This window comes from Corylus avellana, chromosome 8, assembly GCF_965113065.1.
Source record: "Corylus avellana chromosome 8, dhCorAvel1.hap1.2, whole genome shotgun sequence".
Lineage (NCBI taxonomy): Eukaryota > Viridiplantae > Streptophyta > Magnoliopsida > Fagales > Betulaceae > Corylus > Corylus avellana.
The window spans coordinates 23,309,906-23,329,075 of NC_142497.1; the positions used below are offsets into that span (position 1 = coordinate 23,309,906).

Below are 19,170 nucleotides of genomic sequence, written 5' to 3' on the forward strand. Positions count from 1 at the left end.
TTACAATATTACTCAAAATTAGATAATAATAATAATAATAAGTGAAAAATGTAAATTCAGTCATTGTGGTTTATCTAATTTGCAATTAATTTTTTGTAGTATTAAAATGAACTCAAAGGTCCCTAAGGTATGCTAAAAAAATAATTTAGTTTCTACAGTCAAATTTCGTTCACCGACTTAACTGATTCTAATAGCGTAAAACATTATAGCAAATATAATGCTAATATTTGTCCTATTTAATTCAATGTCATGTTAAGGGAATTTGTTAAATTAGTGAACTGAATTTGATTGTAAAGACTAAATTATATTTTTGGCATATTTCAGGGACCTTTAAGTTTATTTTGATACCATAAGAAATTAATTGTAAATCAGGTAAATCACAAGGACTAAATTTGCATTTTTTTTTATAATAATTATAATAATAATAGAGTGAGGGATAATAGGTTACTCATTCGGGAGAAAATGTCGGCCATCTATGTGAGAGGAAGCTACTCGTCACCAAGCGAAGGGTCATAGATGTACAACCCCCGGCTTTACTTTTTTATTTGGTGGTAAGACTGTAATTTACAATGGTAGCATGTGTGAGTAATTCAATATGCCGCATGTCAATCCACAATTGACTGACATAAATTTATGCGCGCATCTAACAGTTTCTATCAAATGGTTCAATGATAAGTACCATTTGGAATACTTAGCTTACCCTAAGAATCATACTTTTGGTACCACGTTGATCAATTTGGTACAACTGCAAACCTTCCTGACTAGACGAGTAATTTTTCCTAATAATTATGTAACCGTGAAATGCTACACTTCCCAAATTGTTTCAGCTTATCTTTGCGATTAATTGTATCTCCTTCTTTATGTGAATAAGTATGAGTCCCTCTAGGGCCATTATTCAAAACACGTATGCTCTCTTGTTGCTTCATACATACCACAACTTCTTTCCACACCCGATTATTTTGAGGAAAGGCGGGCAGAACAGAGTAGGAATCTTCAAACCACTAAAGGAGAGAATCCAAATTTCAACCTTTTGAAACAAGAACAGAGAATCCAAAAGAAGAACAGAGAACAAGCACACCAAAGGAAAGAAAAAATTATTAGATAACCAAAAGACAGCAAATCTCACTACAAACTTCGGACTCCCATTTACACTGATGCTTATTTTTCCTACATACACCTGGCCAGACCCTGCATTCAGTAACAACCCATCCACAAGACTGAGCTTATTGTCTCATGGACTCTCCTTCTCATAAACTTCACTTGCATATTTCCAGTTAATAACCTTCCATATGTTCTTCAGATAATCTGGTTTCACATTTTTGTACTGCACCAGGACAATAATTTAAATTGTAATTTGCAAGGAAGAATAAAATCAAGCGAGATAGCTGCAGATCATTGTGTATTTACCCCCAAAATTAGCTCAGGTAGCTGCTTAATATACTCAGAGAAGCTATTCTCATACTGAGAGGTGTAGGAAGAAGCAGTACTCATCATTGCCACATTATGGGGAAAAAGAACACTACATTTGAAACATAGACAATAAGAAAAGGCAACCAGGGGGGATGGGGATGGGCATATCATAAAAGCGGCTTCATATATCCAAGTGCAAATGCACACTATATCCTTCCACGATTCCACTTTTCCCCCCCAAAACTAAATCATGCAAGAAGCTTTCTGTCTCTGTAAATAAATTATTAACTCATCTCCAATGCGTAAAATTTGAAACCATCTAAGAAATTGCACGAGATTCTATCTAATTTGGATGCTTGAGAATTATCATGTAATTATGAGACAGCCAAATTCAAACCATCCTAGCTTCAACTAACACCAAAAACAGAAAATTCACCTGTAAGTAGTATGCATGCTCCCAAACATCTATTCCAAACAACGGAACCAAAGCTGATCCTTTAGTCAAAAGTGGATCCTGTAAAGTTTTATGCCATCAAACATAATTTCAGATGTCACTTATCCAACTAAAAACAAAAAGGAGAATGAATTTTAAGATGTCTAATATCTAATATAAACAAGAAAAAAAAAAAAAAAAAAACTCTAGAGCATATAAATTAATGGAAAAGTGGGACTACCATTAGAAAAGAAAAAAAAAATGTCCACATAAAATAAATGAAAAAATATTTAAGTAACTGATAAGATTTTGCTACAGAGTACAAGGTTCCTAAATTAGCTAATGCAGCCAACAAATTTTTAAGGCCACTTTAGGTTGTTTTGGGTAAATACAATGCACCCATATGATATTAAACTTGTGACCTCACCCTCTACGCTTGTTTATGGGGGGGAGTATTCAATTTCGTCCAAAAACCACTGGCTTTATTATTAGGATAGAAAAGGCAAAACTTGAAAACAAATCCTTCTTATATTTTCATCCTTAATCCAATAAATTGCCTTCCACCTAAAAGTGTTCATTATTATAATCATTGCAACTCCTAAAACAAAGGATTAATGTTGAACCATTGAACTACTAAATTCTTAGTAACGTCACACTAGTGAAAATATGCATATAATTTCAACTGCAAGCAGCATCAAACACTCATGCACAGAACATTTTTAACTATAAAACAGAAGCAAACACAGTTCTGCCCAGTCCAGAGAGGCATTCGATTTTATGGACAATACATTGAATCTTGTTACAGGTAAAACAATATTGCAAACGGTAAAATATCAGCACGAATAACCGCAAAAATCATTGCCAGTTAACACAATCAAATAGCAAAGATATGATGACCACACCTGATTTGCAGTGGTTTCAACTGAAAGCTTCTTCTGCTCCTTATCAAGAGCAAGCCACTGTCAAGAATTCAAATATTATACAGTTCCTAAAATTTAGTTCTCATTTCCATTCAACACAAACAGAATCTCATGTAACTAATAAAAATATCTCAAAGAAGCTTCAAAAACTTACAACCCATCCGGAGCCTTGCAAAGCAGCACCTTCTGCATTGACTTTCTGAATCAATGCTTCAAGAGAACCGAACTGAGTGTCAATGGCCCAGCCTAGGGAAGCCTTTGGAGGCTCACCACCTCCTTCCTGCCACAACATTTCAGAATGTAATCAAAGACCCGAAAAACGACATAGCATAAAACCCGATAATCGAGATTGCACAAGAAAAAACAGCTAAAAAAAAAGAGAGAAATAAGCAAACTTACACTAATGGGTGCGAGATTCTTCCAGAAAATTGAGTGGTTTATATGACCTTTTGCACAGGAAAGGAGTAGTTAATGGCTAACAAAGATGCCAAATACCATAAAATCTATCAATAAAAAAGTTCACTATGAAGTATAGAGAATTTGAACTTTCTGACGCTTTGTTTTTATTTCCCTAAAGAATTTTTCAGACTTGTGGTTGAGGCAGGGATCGGAAAATCCCGCCAGAGAGCATAAACCGACAGGTCGTTTTAGTCCCAAAAAGAGCAGGACCCGTAGTAGTTTATCTTACGAGAAGAACGACTTGTGATTTGCACAAGCAGCTGACAGTCAAGAAATACTTATCTTAGAATTCAATTCTTGGGAAACAAAAACTAGAGGAAAGATAGAATTCTTAAAACTTGTAAAACTTGCGTTTTGGATTTAGAATTGAAATTCCAATTGCATGGAGAGAGAGAGAGAGAGAGAGGAAACCTCCGCCGTTGAATTTGATGGCGCTCTGCAATTGGACGATGGTGGGGGAGTCGGCCTTGGAGAGGGCATGTTGGAGCTGTTCGAGGGCCTTGTTGTAGTTGGAGATGTAGGTCTGGTGGTGCTTCTGGTGGTGGAGGTGCATAATCTCTGCGCTGATCACCGGCTCCAGAGCCCCATAGTCGTAGGGCAGGTCCGGCAGCGAGAAGCTCTGTAATCCACGAACATGCACAGGCCCCCCCATACCCATGCCCAGGGCCTTTCTGCTCACAATTCGTAGAGCCATCCACAAACTGGTCTCTCCACTCTCCTCTACCTCCTTGTAGCTCAGCCTTGTGTACAAGTATGAGTGACCAACTCACAGTCTCCATCGATGGGACGTGGCATTTCGGTTCTTGAATTCCGTGCTTTTTTTTCTTCTTCTAAAATTACTTATTAATGTGAATAAATGAGTTTTTTTTTTTTTTTTTTTTTTTTTTTTGTAAATTGTTTTAACTTTTTTGAGAGAAATGAATACGAAAAAAAAAAAAAAAACTTATTGCTAAACACAAAATTTATGGTTGGAGGATTTTTTTTTTTAAATATATATATATTAAATTGGTATTTGCTTCGTGAATTTTTAATAGAATTAACAAAGTTTCATACTCTTTTTTTTTTCAATGAGAGTTAATGAGAATTACATGTTCTAAGCTAGATATTAATTTAAAGAGAAATATTATATATATCACCAATATTTCACAAATATTTTATTATGCTAACATGGTAGTATTTGGTGGTCATTGGGTCAACCATTGTTAAAAAAATAAATATCCAATGACTATTAAATCTTGTTAAGTTAGTATAATAGAATATTTGTAGGATGTTACTGTAATATATAACATTACTTTTATTTAATAAAGCCTCAGACGGTCTTCTGGGTCAAAGGCCCAACAGGCCTATAAAGACGATGATTCATAGTTTTTTTTTTTTAAGAAAAATCATTCTTATCTCATTAATAGAGGAATCAAGTATTAAAACTCTTACAATCACAGAACATAACGTTCTGAAAGATCCCAGCCGAAGCTAAAAGATCAAAGTCGTAACTAAAAGGTTACACATCAAAGACGCCAAACATCCGCTAACCTATAACTAATATTTAGTTGGAATAACAGATCTGCGCTAGGTAGACACATACTAATGCATAGGTAGCTCTTATTCCTCGACGCTGGGATCAAAATGACCCCATGCCGACACACATCCTCCTGAACCCGAAAGCTAGGATATCGTTCACATTCACAACCTCAAGGGTCTGGACCAAAATAACAAGCGAGTAGACCAAGAGAGAAGACATAGCCTTATTACAAGCAGCAAGAAAAATAAGAAAAATACAGGGAAAATCAAAGCAATACAACTAAAAATTTAAAAATAGGAGCACACTAGGCGGATGACAGCAGTTGGAAGAAAAGCCGATCGCATGCTTGCCGGAAACCAATGCGTAAATGGCGTTGGAAGCACATCGCAATGGGGACGCAATGCACTCTCACCCAGATTTAACACTCAACAACTAATTCTTTACTCCGCCAACTTAGTCAATGGCCTGTTCACTTTTCTTAGTAAGAAAATGGTATACATTAAACGAACTAACACACCATGCATTCTCCTAACAAACTTAAGGAAGGAATCTCCTAACAAACTTAAGGAAGGAATCACCATGCTTTATTTTAACAAACTTAAGGAAGGAATCTCCTAACAAACTTAAAGAAGGAATCCCCAGATCGGTAATATTATTAGCTCGAAGGACGAAAATATATCAACAAAATAGGGGGCATTCACTCATGTATTCCTTATTTGCCTTATCAACATTGCCAAATTTACCTCTCGATCTCACCATACTAACTTAAGTGTCGGAGTGGCTCTGATGGATCCACCTCGCGAATCCCTCTAACCTCCTTTCTCTCTCACAGATCCTCCCCCGGAGAGTTGCACACAGTGACTGTACTACCAATAGCGAATAGACTTATACAGTAAACTAAAAACAGCAAGCTATTTTCTTTGGGGAGGAGGGTGATGACAGATGCTGGGTTTTCACCGTCTTCAGAGATAAAAATGAAAAAAATTAATTTTTTTAAAAAAAAAAAAAAAAAAAAAAAAACCCCAAATAGTTATGAAAATCTTTCGGTGTTTGGAAATAACAGTAAACAATTGACATATTAAATTCTGGTATGCATTCCATTACGAAGCCTGATTCATACAAAACTGATAACCAAAACTGCTATATAAGAAGATAACTATTCCTTTTAACTCTGCCATATCATTCCTGAGTAGTGACAAGCTCAGATACCTAAATGGTTACATGGATGACCTTACCAGCAACATCTTCATCGCTGGACTGGTTTGTCTACCAATTTTGATCTAGAGAAAAATGATTACGAGTGATTGCAAATGCTTTATGCATGCAGGTCCTTGTTTGAATTCCATACAGGGGCTTTTTGAACAGCACCATCACCTAAAATCGCAGCTCCATTTTCCACACTTAAAAGCGGATCAGATTCACTTTCCTTTGCCTACAGCCAAAATAAAGAGTTTCAGCATATTCATTGCACAACCAAATAATGCTACAGGATTATAGGAATAAAGAGAGAAGAATTTGATGGGTGGAGTTTAAAGAGAGAGAGAGAGTAGAGACAAAGACCTTGGGGAGGTGGGAGATCCAATTTTTGTCTAATTCTTTTCATCACTAATAATCTAAAAATAACGAAAACCCTTGTATATATTAGAGTGTAGAGTTGAACTACCTGGGCCAATGGCGCAGATGCTTCATTAGCCTTCTGCTGGCTCTCAAGAGTGCAACAGTATGAATAGACTACCATCCCAACTACAGCAATCGAAATCCCTAAAATATTGCGCCACCTAAATGGGTCATGAAGTAGAACATAGCCAAAGGCCAAAACTAGGCATGTTTTCAGATGCCCTAGGACCTGATAGGTGACTGCAGATGTTTTTCCAATAACCAGAAAGGTACTGAAGTTTACAGAGACAGCAATCAGGCAGGACAGAACAATGAAGAACTGCAATGAAGATAACATACATATAAGAGTTAAATTAAGAAGCAAATGATTTAAAAAGAAAAAGAGTTAAGGAACCTTCCACCGGCATGCGCCCCGCCGGGGGAGAGGGGGGGGGGGTGTTTGATTTGAGTTAGCTAAGGAGCGATGGCTCAATTCTTACCAGTACTTGAGGGGTATATCTGAAAGCAAAAACGTTTTGATTAGTCAAAAGCCCATCCAGAAATGGGCCAACGATGAACAAAGTCATCGCCTGATAGGGGCAAGACTGATATAGAAGTTGTGTTGAAGAAACTTTGAACTTCTTCTGGATGGTATTCGTCATCTGAATATAACTGGTTAAGTTGTTCAACAACAGAAGCACTTTAAATAACCAAAAAAAAAAAAAAGGGGAAGCAAAAACCAAAAAGCCGTATAGTAATACATGACCATTACTTGTACAATGCAGAAGCATTACTATAAAATCTGATAGTTGCTCTGGCCACAAATGAAACTTATCCTCTCTCTCTCTCTTCAATTCTTCTTTTTCCTAGATACATGTAACTATGTAAGTAGGTACAAAGAACATGAAACACAGTAAAAGGTCACTTTAGCTAAGGATACAATCTGAGCAACGCAGGTTGTGATAACTGCAAGCAGAGACAAGAAAGAACCCAGTGCATTGAGCTGAAGATCAGTCACCGTTGCAATTCCAACACCACAAAGAAGAATGAGGAGTGAAAACTGAATACTCCTACTGTAATATAGGTAAAGAAGCATCAGTACACTGTAATTAAATGTTTAGTACAGATCTAGATTACATCCAGGGCAGAACAGGCCCACCACAAATTATAAAAGCATAAACCATCTTCACTTGGATAAACTATAATAGACAAACAAGATCATAATGCAGGCATGCATAGGTCAGAAAACAAGCAGAAGCCACCAAAGAAATTTATAGATTTTCACAAAAGAAAAAAAAAGAAAAAGAAAAAGGAAGACAATAAAGAAAAGAGAGAAGTTTAGATTATTACTGAAGACATATTAAAGATTAAATATCACATGAACGTCTGCCTTCTAAAAGTTGTACAGATATCATTTAGTAGACTTGTGAAAGTCATATTAAATTTCATTTCCAAGATAACCATTCATATGCCCAAGTGTGACCTCTTCAGTCTAGTCCCAAGCTTCAACAGTCTCTAGGTGGCAAATGCCTTCAAGGCAGTAGGTCTACTACATGCCTCTTAGCAACTAGTGCCAAAGGTCATCTCCATTGTGCTAAGCATCGTTGATGATGGAAATGTTTCAGTCGCCTTAGGCCATCTTCAAGAGGGTTGGTCTGAGCTAATCCAAGTGGTTACGCATTCTTATCATTGATAACAATTTCTCTGTTCCAGACTGCCTTTGCCAACACCCATCAGATTATGAATTTAGTTATGATCGCAAATGTGTGATGTGCTAACAAATATCAGCCAAGAAGGGCTTTTTTTTTTTTTTTGGCAGAATCAACAATAGAGATGTCAAAATGTTGTCTATCACTCGTATTCCATTACCACCAAAGTCAACTTTTCTTCTTGGTGCCAAATCCTATATGCTGTTTCCTCTCAGTATAATCAATATATGTAACACCCTGCAAAATTAGATGCTAGAAGAAAAATAGGGATTTAAACTAAGTGAATAAAATAGCTATTGGGGCGTTACAATATACGTCCCTAAAGTGCTTTGCAAAGTCAAAGCTCTTTCTTGGTTGTGGCTTCAAGGCAAATACCAGAACCCTACGCCTAAAGAAAACCATAAAGCATCTTTTTCCAAGATTTGTTTCCATTGCATAATTGTAATGAGATAATTAATCAACTCTTTACACTGTATCGTTTTGCATAGGAGCATGTTTAATATATTTCACACAGACATTACGTAAAATTGCAGAAAATCAAGCAAATGCAAGCATGTCTATAGGCTGGGCACAAATGTACCAACAACACCTTAATATTAGGCTGCACAACAAACTTAAAGCTCTATACACATACCATATATAAACCAAACAAGTACAACTCAAGATACAAGACAAATTAACAGAACATCAACAAACACATTTGCCTACCTGATTAAGTAGGAAGATGCATCTTCCATACATAAATTTTTACCACCAGGTCAGAAAATTTTTTTCAAAAAAAAAAAAAAAAAGATATAAAAATACAAAAATAATCACACCTCTGCATATGCATTCATAGGAAGATAGAAATTCAATCCAAAGCAGAGAGCTCAAAGTGCTTTATTTAAATTAGATAGATGTCATACGTATATGTTTGAAAACACACAGATAAATGCAGCAAATTTATCACATTATGAATTATAGATACTTTAAATTTACCTGAATATTTTCCTAAAGAAAAGAGTCTCCAAAAGAACAGTACAGGGAATGATCGCCAGTTTTGTCATCTAACATACAAAACCAAAAGAGATAAATGTTAAGAAACTGACGTGCCTAATTAATATTTAAATTGATGAATCAATTGTGCGACAGATTTAAGATAAGAAAAGGGGTTAGAGAGTCAAGTCATATATATGATCACTTTCATAAAACATGGTATTACCAATACACAATACCTCAAGACACAAGTTAAAATTTAAAATTATGTATTCGCATGGATCATATTTTGGGATCAGGCAGAGTTTGGACACAGGGAAGAACTCCATGTTATTCAGACTGCATGAATCACATAGCACAAACGCACATTCTGTATAACGAACCCTTTTTACATTTTGACATAGCGCAAGCAACTAATCTGTTGAAGCACAAGCACTAGCAACAAATGAATGTTAATACTTCAGAATGGGATTGGCATATAATGAGAACGATATAGCATGATGATCTCATTGATAAAACAATATGATGTTACAATCACAGAATGTGGCCGATAAGTTAGAGTAGGTTACCTGATAAAAACCAACAGAATTGAAACCCAAGCTAAGATTTAAAAGTCCAATGGAGGTTCCATTTAGTATGCCAAAACCCATTACAGCTCTTGGATCAAAAGGCTTGTGTTCAAACAATTTCATCCATAGCGCCACATGAAGAGAACAAAATGTGACCAGAAGATGCCAGCTTGTCAAGGTTGTGGCTGCGCACCACACATAGCAAGTTAGTATTTTCCACTACACATCAAAGACCCAAAAGTTTTTGAGCAAATAACAACGACAGCGCAATAACAATTCAAAACAACCACATTTATGAGAAATGACTAACTACTACCGAACACATTCCATGATACAAAATCAATCACCCCACATGGTGGTTTTGGACCCTCTACAACCATTAAAGGCAAAATATTAGCTTGTTCATGAATGAGAGATTTCTTTCCTATTTCCATACTCACCAAATGTGAAACCAAGCGTGCTAATGAGCGCCTTGTTGCAAATTACGATTGAGACGGACGACACCACCGACAAGCTCAACGCCCCAATGGTCCCCAGCTGGAACCTCTGGCTCTCACTCATCTTTCCCCCTCACCTCTCGATACCTCTCTGGATCTATCAAAATATCGATTCCCACTCTTGGCAGTTAATATCTGATACACATCTATACCATACACAAACTTGTCTGCGTATACGTATACATGTACGTATTCAACACAACCACACGTAGGTACAAAATGTGTACATGAAATTCACGAATTGTACCTCAGTCGGGCATAATTTATCGCACAAGGTGGCTCAGCTGTGACAATGCCAAACACACAAATCTTCAATGAATGAGAAACAAAAATTGGAATTGGGAAACAGATTTGCAGAAATTAGAAACCTGAACTGTAGATCTGCTACAGAGAAAGAAAGAGAAAGAGAGAAAGTCACCGTTAGAAGAATCTGGGAAGTGAAATCTAAGGAAAGCTCTTGGGATATATATAAGAGCTCGGGCGTCGATGGTCAGCAAGTCTGGCTAGGAAAATGAAACGAAAATGATAGTGAAAGCCGAAAGGGACATTACTAGTAACATTGGATCCGGCGTCGTTTTGTACCTGCCCGAATTTCTTGACCAAAAAACTTATTACTTTTACAAAAACACACATATATATAATTAGAAAATGTGAATTGAAAAATAAAAAATTAAAATTAAAAGTATAATTATTCGGTTAGGATAAATGCTACACTTATTCTCACTTCTTTACTTTATCTTTAATGTCACAAACAATAAATGTGTGAAGTAGGCAATGTATTATCACATTGATTTTCGACTAAATTTATTACCATAAAAAGTATGTTAGAACATGTTAAATTAAATTTATATGCTATATTTGATTTTGAATCCATTGAAAGTGAAATTCCATTACCAATTTATGATCATTTCTATAATCGAGTTGGAATTTATTATTAATTACAGAATATAATTAGAACTAAACAAAATTGATATTTAAGTTATGAGTGACAATGTTATAATTTTTTTTGGGTGAAATTTAAAACTGCCTAACCGCAACCGCTATAGCCGTTAACCACTAACTATTTTGAAAGCAATTAGTAAAAACCGCCTAGGCGGTTGCGGTTAGCGGTTAGTGGGTTTTGAAAATTCGCTAACCGCTTATATATATATATATAACAATAAGTCGTTGTAGCATAGTGGTAATTGTGCCCCTCTTTCACCAAAGATTCCTGGTTTCAATTCTCGAAAATCTCGATTTTTGTTTAGGTTTTATATTTTTATTATATAGAAGTGCAAAACCGGCTTAAAACCAGCCCAAAATTAGTCAAAAAAAAAGGTCCAAAAAAGCGGTTAGAAAAAAGCAATTATTTCAAAGTGGTTAACCGCTACCCAGTTAGCGGAGGCGGTTAATAAAAATTACTAACCACCTAGGCGGTTTTAACCACTAACCGCTAACCGCAACCACTATTTCACCCTTATAATTTTTAATTGAGTCGTATTTTGATAGTTTATGTAGATTTCATCTCTTTGATTTGTATTTCTATGATTTGTATTTGTTTCATTGTATTTATTTCATTTGTATTTCTTTGATTTGTATTTCTTAAATTTGTAATTATTTCATTTGTATTTCTTTCATGTGTATAATTGTAATTTGTATCTCATTAGTCATTTGTGTTTTTTTAAATGTTCTTCCAAGATAATGTAATTCACGTGTTTTTCTTTTCAATTTGGCAATTTGCTTGTAATTTGAAAATGCCCGAAATTACTGATTTCATATGTTTAGAATCAATTTTTGTGTGTTTTTCAATTATTTTAATAACATTTAAAAGGTTGCTAAAAAACTCTAGCCGAGCTACCCGATTAAGGCTCGTTAACATCCCACCCGATCCTTGGCTCGAGCTCGAGCTCGGGAAAAAAGTGCCAAAAAAAATTACCTGCAACAGTCGAGCTTGAGTTCTGGGATCGACTCGTTTTTGAGTTCATATCTAGCCCAAGCTCGATCCCAAGTCAGATATTAACCCAATGAACCAAGTTCAGACAAGGGCTTTTCAGACCGGCTCGACCTTGAACATCCTTTACACTACTATTTGGGAGGATGATGTACAGTTATTAGATATAATGATGTTTGCTAATTTTACCATCTCTCTTAATCTTTCCCTCTGGAATAGATAGTGACGTTCTTAGCAAACAAGCAAATTTTGATGTGTTTTGACTCTGCTGTTGCAAAAATGTACTCTACAAGATCGGTTTGGGTGAAATTTGTGATTGATTTACAACATTTTTGTTCAAGAAGAATAGAGCTTAGGGGGCTTGTCAGATGAGAGTGAAGCTGGAATGCGGATATATAAAGGTGTTCTGACTTCCTCTATGTTGGCTTGTGTTGTCATGCAGCTCCCTCAATTGTAGTTAGTCCCGCAATTTCTTTGAGTGGCTTCCACACAAACTTTCTCCTGCGCATAGATATTTGAGTTGTTGGCATAAACATAACATTCTCTGCCAAAAGTATGGTGGTCTGGATAGGCTTAGGGTTTATTAACTCATCATCTGTTCGTGCAAACAAAGGAGTTTTGGATAACCTACCAGTTACCACATTCAGCAATGACCCTGACTTTGGGCCGCAGTGTGGGAAGCAAGGCGAGAAACTGCAACTCCGACTTGGAAAGAACCTGTGCAAAGAACAGTAAGATTTAGTTGCAGTCTAGCTATATACTGAGGTTTTTGTTAATCATGATTATATACCTTGGCTTCAATTATCCAGACCACAAGTCCTTTGGCATCAGGAGGCAGTGCAGCGAGCCTGTAATCAACCTCTGGTGGGAAATACCACCTTACAATGGGTTGTTTCCCTAAATGGGCCTACACTTATAACAAAGCAAAACAAATAATAGTAAAAAGGAGATTGAAATTAGAAGTTGTATGTATGTAAAAATATAATTAACTCACAGGACAAACGGGGTGAATCTTGGTGAGGGTGGTCTCAGGATCTCCAAGGCCTCGGGCACTGAGGTCAAGAAAATAGTAGCCCTGGTATTTGAGTCGGTTAAGGTAGCGACCCTCGTAGCCTCCCTCGTGTGGGGTGTATATGGCAATGGCTTTGTGCTCTTCCACGTCTGACAGCCAACGGCCCAGATCAAATTTCAACAAATCCCCTCCTATGAAGTCCCCTATGCCTATCCCACTACATCTCACCATCCCAATCCTTTTCTTTGCCTTACCATATCCCGATCCTCCTTTCACTCCAATCACCATTATGTTTCGCTTTCCCATCGTCGTTATATCTATAAAACACTTATTTCTTATTAGCTTTTGCTGCTTCTGCCGGAGATTGAGCGAGCCTGGTGCTCCATAATTCAAACAGGCTGCAGCTGCCATTCCCCTCCCTTTTGCGTTCAAACGTTGATGAGAGTATATTGGGTGGAGAAACAATTATGGATAAGTCGGTTAATGGGGAAAAAAAAAGGGAGGGGTTGTAGAAGGCAGTTTAGAGATATGGAAGGGAGAGATGCTATTGGGTGGAAGAGATATTGGGTCCAGCTTCGAGTGGTGCAGAATGTGCCATTTTACGTATTAATTGTTTGCTCTTTCTCTCTTTCTCGATCTCCTAATCCTTTTCCTTTTCCTTTTCCTTTTAGGTGATATTTTTAAGAAAGATCGGTCACTTTCGCCTTTTCAAGTCTTTATTTAAAGAGCATTCCATAAGCGTATTTGGGCTTGTTATTCATATCGAAGAGTTTGATGGTGCCCTAGTAAATTCCGTAGCCCAATAGAGTGTGACTTGATGGGCTTTGACCCATTGCGGTTTTCTGCATCATGGCCCACATGGAAAAAAGAGTAATTGCATAATAAACTAATAAACCCAACATTTTTTTCTCTTGGTTTTAAATCAAAGTCTAAAATTATAGTGTGCTGTATCTTTTCTTGTTTTATTTTTCTGTTTTGTTGTTTTTTAAAGATGTATTTGTGTTTTGGCATGTGTTTTTTCTCTGTATTGTTTAATTTTCCTGTTTTGTTCGGCTTGTAATAAGGTTCTTTCCTCTCTCACTCGATCTATGTCACCTTCGGGTTAATTAATTTTGGTCCAGACCTTTGGGTTGTGAATGCAATCATTATCCTGGCCTTCGGGTTGAGGATGAAGAGTTTCGGCATCAGAGTCTTTCCGTTCTCAGGGTCAAGGAATAATTGTTATCCGTGCATTTGGTTGAGTCTGTCAATCACAGATCTAGTATTAAATCTGATTTTAGTCATGGGTTAGCGGATTGGTCTCGAATCTTGTACTAGTAACCTTGTAGATTTATGCTATGGTTGCTTCAGAGCTTTGCTATATGATGTAAGAACTTTATGCTCATGGTATTATTGAATGAAATGTTATGTTTTTCTCAAAAAAAAAAAAAAAAAAATTACAATCTTCACATGAATATATATATATATATATATATATATATATATATATATAAAGAAAAAAAAAAAACTACAAAATAATGACATATTCATTAACCTTTGTTTATCTGTTGGTGGTTTTTACACATGAATTAGTTATTTTGCAAATCTTTTTAATGCCAAAATATTACTCAATATTCATATGAATGGAAAGACTGATTAAAAAAAATTAAATCATATTAATTTTAATCTAAATGAGAAGTGTTGATATAAATTTTCTTTAAATTTGAATACCACAAATGCTACAATCGGGAAAATGGGGATATTACCCAGAATGAGATAATTCTCAAAATAACTATATGGAGGCTCAGCGGGTGCTATTTTAGCCACCTCAGCAGAGCCACTCCAAGTACAAGTACTACACACTCTGGCCCAGTGGCCCTTACCAATTACCATTGTAAAAACCATATAATTTTTTTTTTTTTTTGGTTCACTAATCTACCTCCCAGGAACTCTAAAATTGACCACCTTCGAAGGTCTGACCGAACTGCCAACCAGCATGCGCCACGTTGAAGGTTGTCACAGTTCTACCGTCACTGGCGGTGACTTGGAAGGACAGGCTTTGGCCATTGAGATACGAGTTGCTCTGCCAGTTTTGTCCCCAGTTCCTTGACATTGCTTGCCATCCTGTTTTAGACCCTTTGATTGAGACCGCATGGACGTCCCCTGCACCGCCAACGTTGGTGATCAAGACCAGGTTGAAGTAAGAGTGGCCATTGATGGTGAATCTTATTCCTCCTTTCTTCATACAGGGCACTCTGCCATCACCAATACAATAGCACGTTAGTATAATGAGCAGCCTACAAGAGTTTGGAATTTGGAGTTTAAGCCACTCCCCATAAGTGTATATATATATATATATATTACTTAAAAAGCATCTTATTATCTAGGTGTCTCAATTCATATTCGCTTGTCGAATTTGAGTCGGGTTGAAATATAGATATAACTCATTAATTTTGTATTGTATTAGCGTTTACTTCGCCTACCTTCTGAAGGCCACAGGCACTATTCCTGCGCGGTATTCTGCAATTTGCAAGAAAGCAGGCTCTGCCAAATCAAAATGTTGGAGTGGAGGATTGCACCATCCTCCGTTGTCATTGGACTGCGCGAAATTGGGCGGGCAGAAGTTTGTAGCGGTGACGGTGATGGTGCCGGACCGGCACCATCTGGGGTCATTGTCGCATCGCATTTCATAGCAAGAACCACAGCTCAGGCCACTGTTGAACAATGCCGTGCTTAGAGCTGCAGTGTTAGTTCCGTACCCCTGGCTGTACAAGTTCCCATATCCACATGCTCCTCCTGCAAAACGCAAAAACCCCACATCAAACACAATTCTCATTTCTCAAAGAAGAAATTAAGAGTGTTTGATTATAAAAAGAAGACTTTACTTACCCATTGTGCCTGAGGCATCACCACCGCCGTAGAAAGTGGCGTGAGCGCTTTCCCACCCTCCGTAATCAGCGGTGGTTCCATGCAGGTGTAGCTGAAGGATGAAAAGAAGAAGAGCTACTAGAGCTGCCATTGTAGAGCTTTTTTGATATGATAAAACAGAGAAGCTTAGATGAAATAGGCTTTGTTGCTTCATAAATGCACGAGGGGGTTTCTATTTATAAAGGAAACTGAGTAAGCCAGACACACACACAAACCCTTGGTGGGGGGATTGACAGCCGACCAAAGCCTCAAACAATTTGAGAAAATCAAGCGCACATGCGCTGGTTCTATACTTGGGTCTACCAACCGCTAAATCCGTGGACCTGGCCTTTGCACATGCATATATGTCTCAACCGTTCTCTTCTGACTTACACAGTTTCTTACATCATATATGATTTTATTTATTGCTGCTGCTTTAGGATAAAGTTTTTACTATAACTTAAGGATAACAACACTTGAAAATAGGCTTCCGAATCCGACGCATGTAGTGGCCCACTTTATTCTATACATCGCTTCCTTCAAGACTCTAACCTAAGACTTACTGCTTGACTGTAATACCAAATGATACAAACATTAAGTAAAAAATCTGAGTAATTCTATAAATTTGCAACTTTATAATAAAAGTTGTACATTTCAACACACCATATGGGTTATGGATAAGTCGACTAGGTCCATAGACAATGAACTTGCAGTACCATTTCCAGTGGGTAGGGTCTGAAGAGATAATGGTATCTTTGCACATGGGTGGAAATCTTGCTTATTGAAAACATGGGGTTCCTAAATCATTTAAACGATGCTCTTCTTCTTCTCTTATCTTAATTTTGCTTTTTCAATATGTGTGCTCTAGTTATTGCGATGGAAGCAGGGCTTGAGGGTTCAACTTCAACCAAATGGATAAGACCTTCGGTGATAGGACCTGCATGCTTTTTAAGCCTGTTGACTGTGACTGCAACCAGAGAAAGGCATCACTGCATCAGTGCCTTCAAGTTCCACTGCATGTTTATGTCAATCACAACCCCCCAGGCCTTTGATATTATGATCCGATAACCGATAACACGAGATTAGAAGATTACAGTTTAAACTAAAGTTTTATACTTTAGTATAACTTGAACCGAACATGCAGACATGAATTTTCATGTATATTTGATACTCTCTTTGTTAATTATTTCATCACCCAACACATTGAAATATTTAATTATATCAAACTATCACTTATAAATAATTCTTAGTGTATTAAGAACAAGAAAATATCATTTTTTTTAGTTATCCATCCCAACCGTGTGATGTGTTTTACAGTAATCTAGCAGAAATATGTACGAATATGCCTTTTTATATATTACATTTAATTGTTTTTATAATCATTTTCCACCGAAATATAGTTAATAGTTTCGAGTCTTACGTGGGTGTGGCAGACATGAGACATCAAACGTGATGTGTCCAGTGTCTGTTGGACATTGAGTCACATGGATGGCCGACTTATATTAAATGATTGGAGGCTGACGTGAAATATTGGAAATGTGTAGATTTAATTTAGTTGTTAAGGCAACGATGTCATACCACCATTCTTTTCTTCAAGTATTCAATTGGTACATAAATTTGTCAAAAATACTCCATTTTTTTTTGTTTGTGTGTGGATTCTACTTCCTCTTGTTAAAATATTAAATTGATTATTTTAAAATCTTAAGATAAATAGTAATTTAATATGATATTAAACCAAAAATCATGATTTCAAACACCGTCTTTATTAAAAATAAGATAAATGCTATAAATTATATTTTTCATTCTACAATCATCTCACAGTATTGATATGTCCGTCTCAACAAATCTTTATTTATTTTAATGATGATTGATCAAACGGTTGATTGTAATTGTCTATCACATCAATATTGTGGAGATAGAAGATAGTTATGAAATAAAATGTGATTTTTAACTACTTTATGCTATATAATTCTTAAAAAAAAAAAAAAAATCTCAGAATAAAGAGAAGTTGGTCACCGTCTTATTCACGGATGACATGATGGCAATTAATTCCAACCATGACCATGACCTAATTCTAGAGAAATTTGGCAACCCCATCATATATATATATATATATATATATATATATATATATAAGCAAAATCAGTAATAAAGTTACCCAATTTTCACATTGGTTGGGAAGTCTCTACCGGTGGCGATATCATCATCTCGGTCCTACCATGTTAAGAGCACATGCAAGCTCAAGCTTTGCGGCTCTTGACATTCATGTATCATTTGTAATCAATTTTGGAAGCATTCATACATAAACTATAAATTATCTCATAAAGATCTCTATATATATATGAAACCTGAAAATGACAAACAGAAGGCTACCCATAGTATGACAAATAGAAGGCTACCCACCGTTAACAGATGAGTAACACTACTTTTTTTACGTTCATTTGTCACACAAATGCCAACAGTGACTGACGGTATATGTTTTAAGTAACTTCTTAAGTTTCTTCGTCGAAGGATAAAAAAGTTTAATCGAAGAGTCTTGAAGGTTAATGTACTATGACGCCTAACTTTTGTCCTAGTTTAGATACATTTGTTTTAGAACATCAACAATGGTGATAAACACACGATGACAAACTAATATTGTTAACAATTTCTTTTCATCGTCATCTCCCCTCTTCAATGTTGTGGATTATGGATGTTTTTGGTTTAAAAGAACAATATACAAATAGATGGAGAGGGACAAGGAGAGAGTTTTGTAACATATAATGCAAGAAATGGACCACGCAATGATAAACTTGTAATGTTCGAGAATCATTAAATGATTAATGCAATCTACACCGCAGATTCCTCAATATTCTCTTAAAAAATAGGAAGGGCGACTAGAAAAGCCTTAGACCCAACTCAGTACCTTTTCTTCAGGAGCAGACAAGAATGGCATTGCAGCCAAAGAGCAATGTTATTCTATTAGGGTAAGAATATAGGGGTAGGATTACTAGGATACAAAGAAGATGCCTTTTCAAGTTCTGAAGTTAATTTCTCTTAAGCTTCAAACTTCCCAGGAGACTCCACAACAAGAGAGGCTAGTGCTGCTCTATTAGCTATCAATAATCACTATTTTAGAGGGTGATTCCCCAGTGGTACATTTCTAAATCTGGGTTAATCCCTCGAATGACAATTAGAACCTTTCATTTTTAAAGCTTTCTTACTTTTGAGTAATATCTCAGAGCAGTCTATCTAGAAAATTCACCGTAGTGCAAA

The 19,170-nt window shown here is 36.4% G+C and overlaps 4 protein-coding genes and 1 non-coding gene across 9 annotated transcripts; all 5 read right to left on the reverse strand.

The window, feature by feature from the left end:
- Nucleotides 1–1,083: 1,083 nt before the first annotated feature.
- Nucleotides 1,084–3,996, reverse strand: LOC132163615 (superoxide dismutase [Mn], mitochondrial-like). The gene is made up of 6 exons (XM_088519112.1): nt 3,634–3,996; nt 3,163–3,209; nt 2,918–3,043; nt 2,746–2,802; nt 1,847–1,924; nt 1,084–1,324 (listed from the first exon to the last, which is right to left on the reverse strand). The coding sequence occupies exons 1-6, from the start codon at nt 3,914–3,916 to the stop codon at nt 1,232–1,234; spliced, it is 684 nt and encodes a 227-aa protein (XP_088375238.1). The 5' UTR covers nt 3,917–3,996; the 3' UTR covers nt 1,084–1,231.
- Nucleotides 1,418–1,498, reverse strand: LOC132164831 (small nucleolar RNA snoR1). Its single transcript, XR_009438434.1, has one exon. It is a non-coding gene; the product is annotated as a small nucleolar RNA snoR1 (small nucleolar RNA).
- A 1,792-nt stretch (nt 3,997–5,788) lies between the features above and the next one.
- Nucleotides 5,789–10,593, reverse strand: LOC132164294 (UDP-xylose transporter 3). 5 transcript variants are annotated; one of them, XM_088519184.1, is made up of 9 exons: nt 10,506–10,593; nt 10,335–10,371; nt 10,031–10,178; nt 9,591–9,775; nt 9,025–9,092; nt 7,278–7,410; nt 6,838–6,999; nt 6,405–6,677; nt 5,789–6,173 (listed from the first exon to the last, which is right to left on the reverse strand). In XM_088519184.1, the coding sequence occupies exons 3-9, from the start codon at nt 10,149–10,151 to the stop codon at nt 6,057–6,059; spliced, it is 1,059 nt and encodes a 352-aa protein (XP_088375310.1). In that variant the 5' UTR covers nt 10,152–10,178; nt 10,335–10,371; nt 10,506–10,593; the 3' UTR covers nt 5,789–6,056. The 5 variants fall into 5 exon arrangements, with proteins under 5 accessions (XP_088375310.1, XP_059430761.1, XP_088375311.1 ...); XM_059574778.2 differs by having other exon boundaries at nt 10,031–10,184; XM_088519185.1 differs by having other exon boundaries at nt 10,456–10,521.
- A 1,594-nt stretch (nt 10,594–12,187) lies between these two features.
- LOC132164258 (NAD(P)H-quinone oxidoreductase subunit N, chloroplastic) lies at nt 12,188–13,629 on the reverse strand. The gene is made up of 4 exons (XM_059574733.2): nt 13,012–13,629; nt 12,808–12,924; nt 12,649–12,734; nt 12,188–12,518 (listed from the first exon to the last, which is right to left on the reverse strand). Exons 1-4 carry the CDS (start codon nt 13,438–13,440, stop codon nt 12,452–12,454), a joined length of 699 nt encoding a protein of 232 aa, XP_059430716.2. The 5' UTR covers nt 13,441–13,629; the 3' UTR covers nt 12,188–12,451.
- Nucleotides 13,630–14,939: 1,310 nt separating this feature from the next.
- Nucleotides 14,940–16,094, reverse strand: LOC132164705 (expansin-A4). The gene is made up of 3 exons (XM_059575256.2): nt 15,898–16,094; nt 15,492–15,804; nt 14,940–15,263 (listed from the first exon to the last, which is right to left on the reverse strand). Exons 1-3 carry the CDS (start codon nt 16,088–16,090, stop codon nt 14,960–14,962), a joined length of 810 nt encoding a protein of 269 aa, XP_059431239.1. The 5' UTR covers nt 16,091–16,094; the 3' UTR covers nt 14,940–14,959.
- Nucleotides 16,095–19,170: the final 3,076 nt, after the last annotated feature.

Excerpts from the sequence above, each read along its gene's own strand:
- LOC132163615 (XM_088519112.1), bottom strand. The coding sequence starts at position 3,916 with ATGGCTCTACGAATTGTGAGCAGAAAGGCCCTGGGCATGGGTATGGGG. Across the intron at positions 3,210-3,633 it reads CATCAAATTCAACGGCGGAG|GTCATATAAACCACTCAATT; the intron begins GTTTCCTCTCTC and ends CCTGTGCAAAAG. Across the intron at positions 3,044-3,162 it reads AGAATCTCGCACCCATTAGT|GAAGGAGGTGGTGAGCCTCC; the intron begins GTAAGTTTGCTT and ends ATGTTGTGGCAG.
- LOC132164294 (XM_088519184.1), bottom strand. The coding sequence starts at position 10,151 with ATGAGTGAGAGCCAGAGGTTCCAGCTGGGGACCATTGGGGCGTTGAGC. Across the intron at positions 6,678-6,837 it reads GATATACCCCTCAAGTACTG|TTCTTCATTGTTCTGTCCTG; the intron begins GTAAGAATTGAG and ends TCTTCATTGCAG. Across the intron at positions 6,174-6,404 it reads CATCTGCGCCATTGGCCCAG|GCAAAGGAAAGTGAATCTGA; the intron begins GTAGTTCAACTC and ends TTTTGGCTGTAG.
- LOC132164258 (XM_059574733.2), bottom strand. The coding sequence starts at position 13,440 with ATGGCAGCTGCAGCCTGTTTGAATTATGGAGCACCAGGCTCGCTCAAT. Across the intron at positions 12,925-13,011 it reads AGATTCACCCCGTTTGTCCT|GCCCATTTAGGGAAACAACC; the intron begins GTGAGTTAATTA and ends TTATAAGTGTAG. Across the intron at positions 12,735-12,807 it reads TCTGGATAATTGAAGCCAAG|GTTCTTTCCAAGTCGGAGTT; the intron begins GTATATAATCAT and ends TTCTTTGCACAG.
- LOC132164705 (XM_059575256.2), bottom strand. The coding sequence starts at position 16,090 with ATGAAGCAACAAAGCCTATTTCATCTAAGCTTCTCTGTTTTATCATAT. Across the intron at positions 15,805-15,897 it reads TGATGCCTCAGGCACAATGG|GAGGAGCATGTGGATATGGG; the intron begins GTAAGTAAAGTC and ends TGCGTTTTGCAG. Across the intron at positions 15,264-15,491 it reads GTGCCTGTGGCCTTCAGAAG|AGTGCCCTGTATGAAGAAAG; the intron begins GTAGGCGAAGTA and ends TGGTGATGGCAG.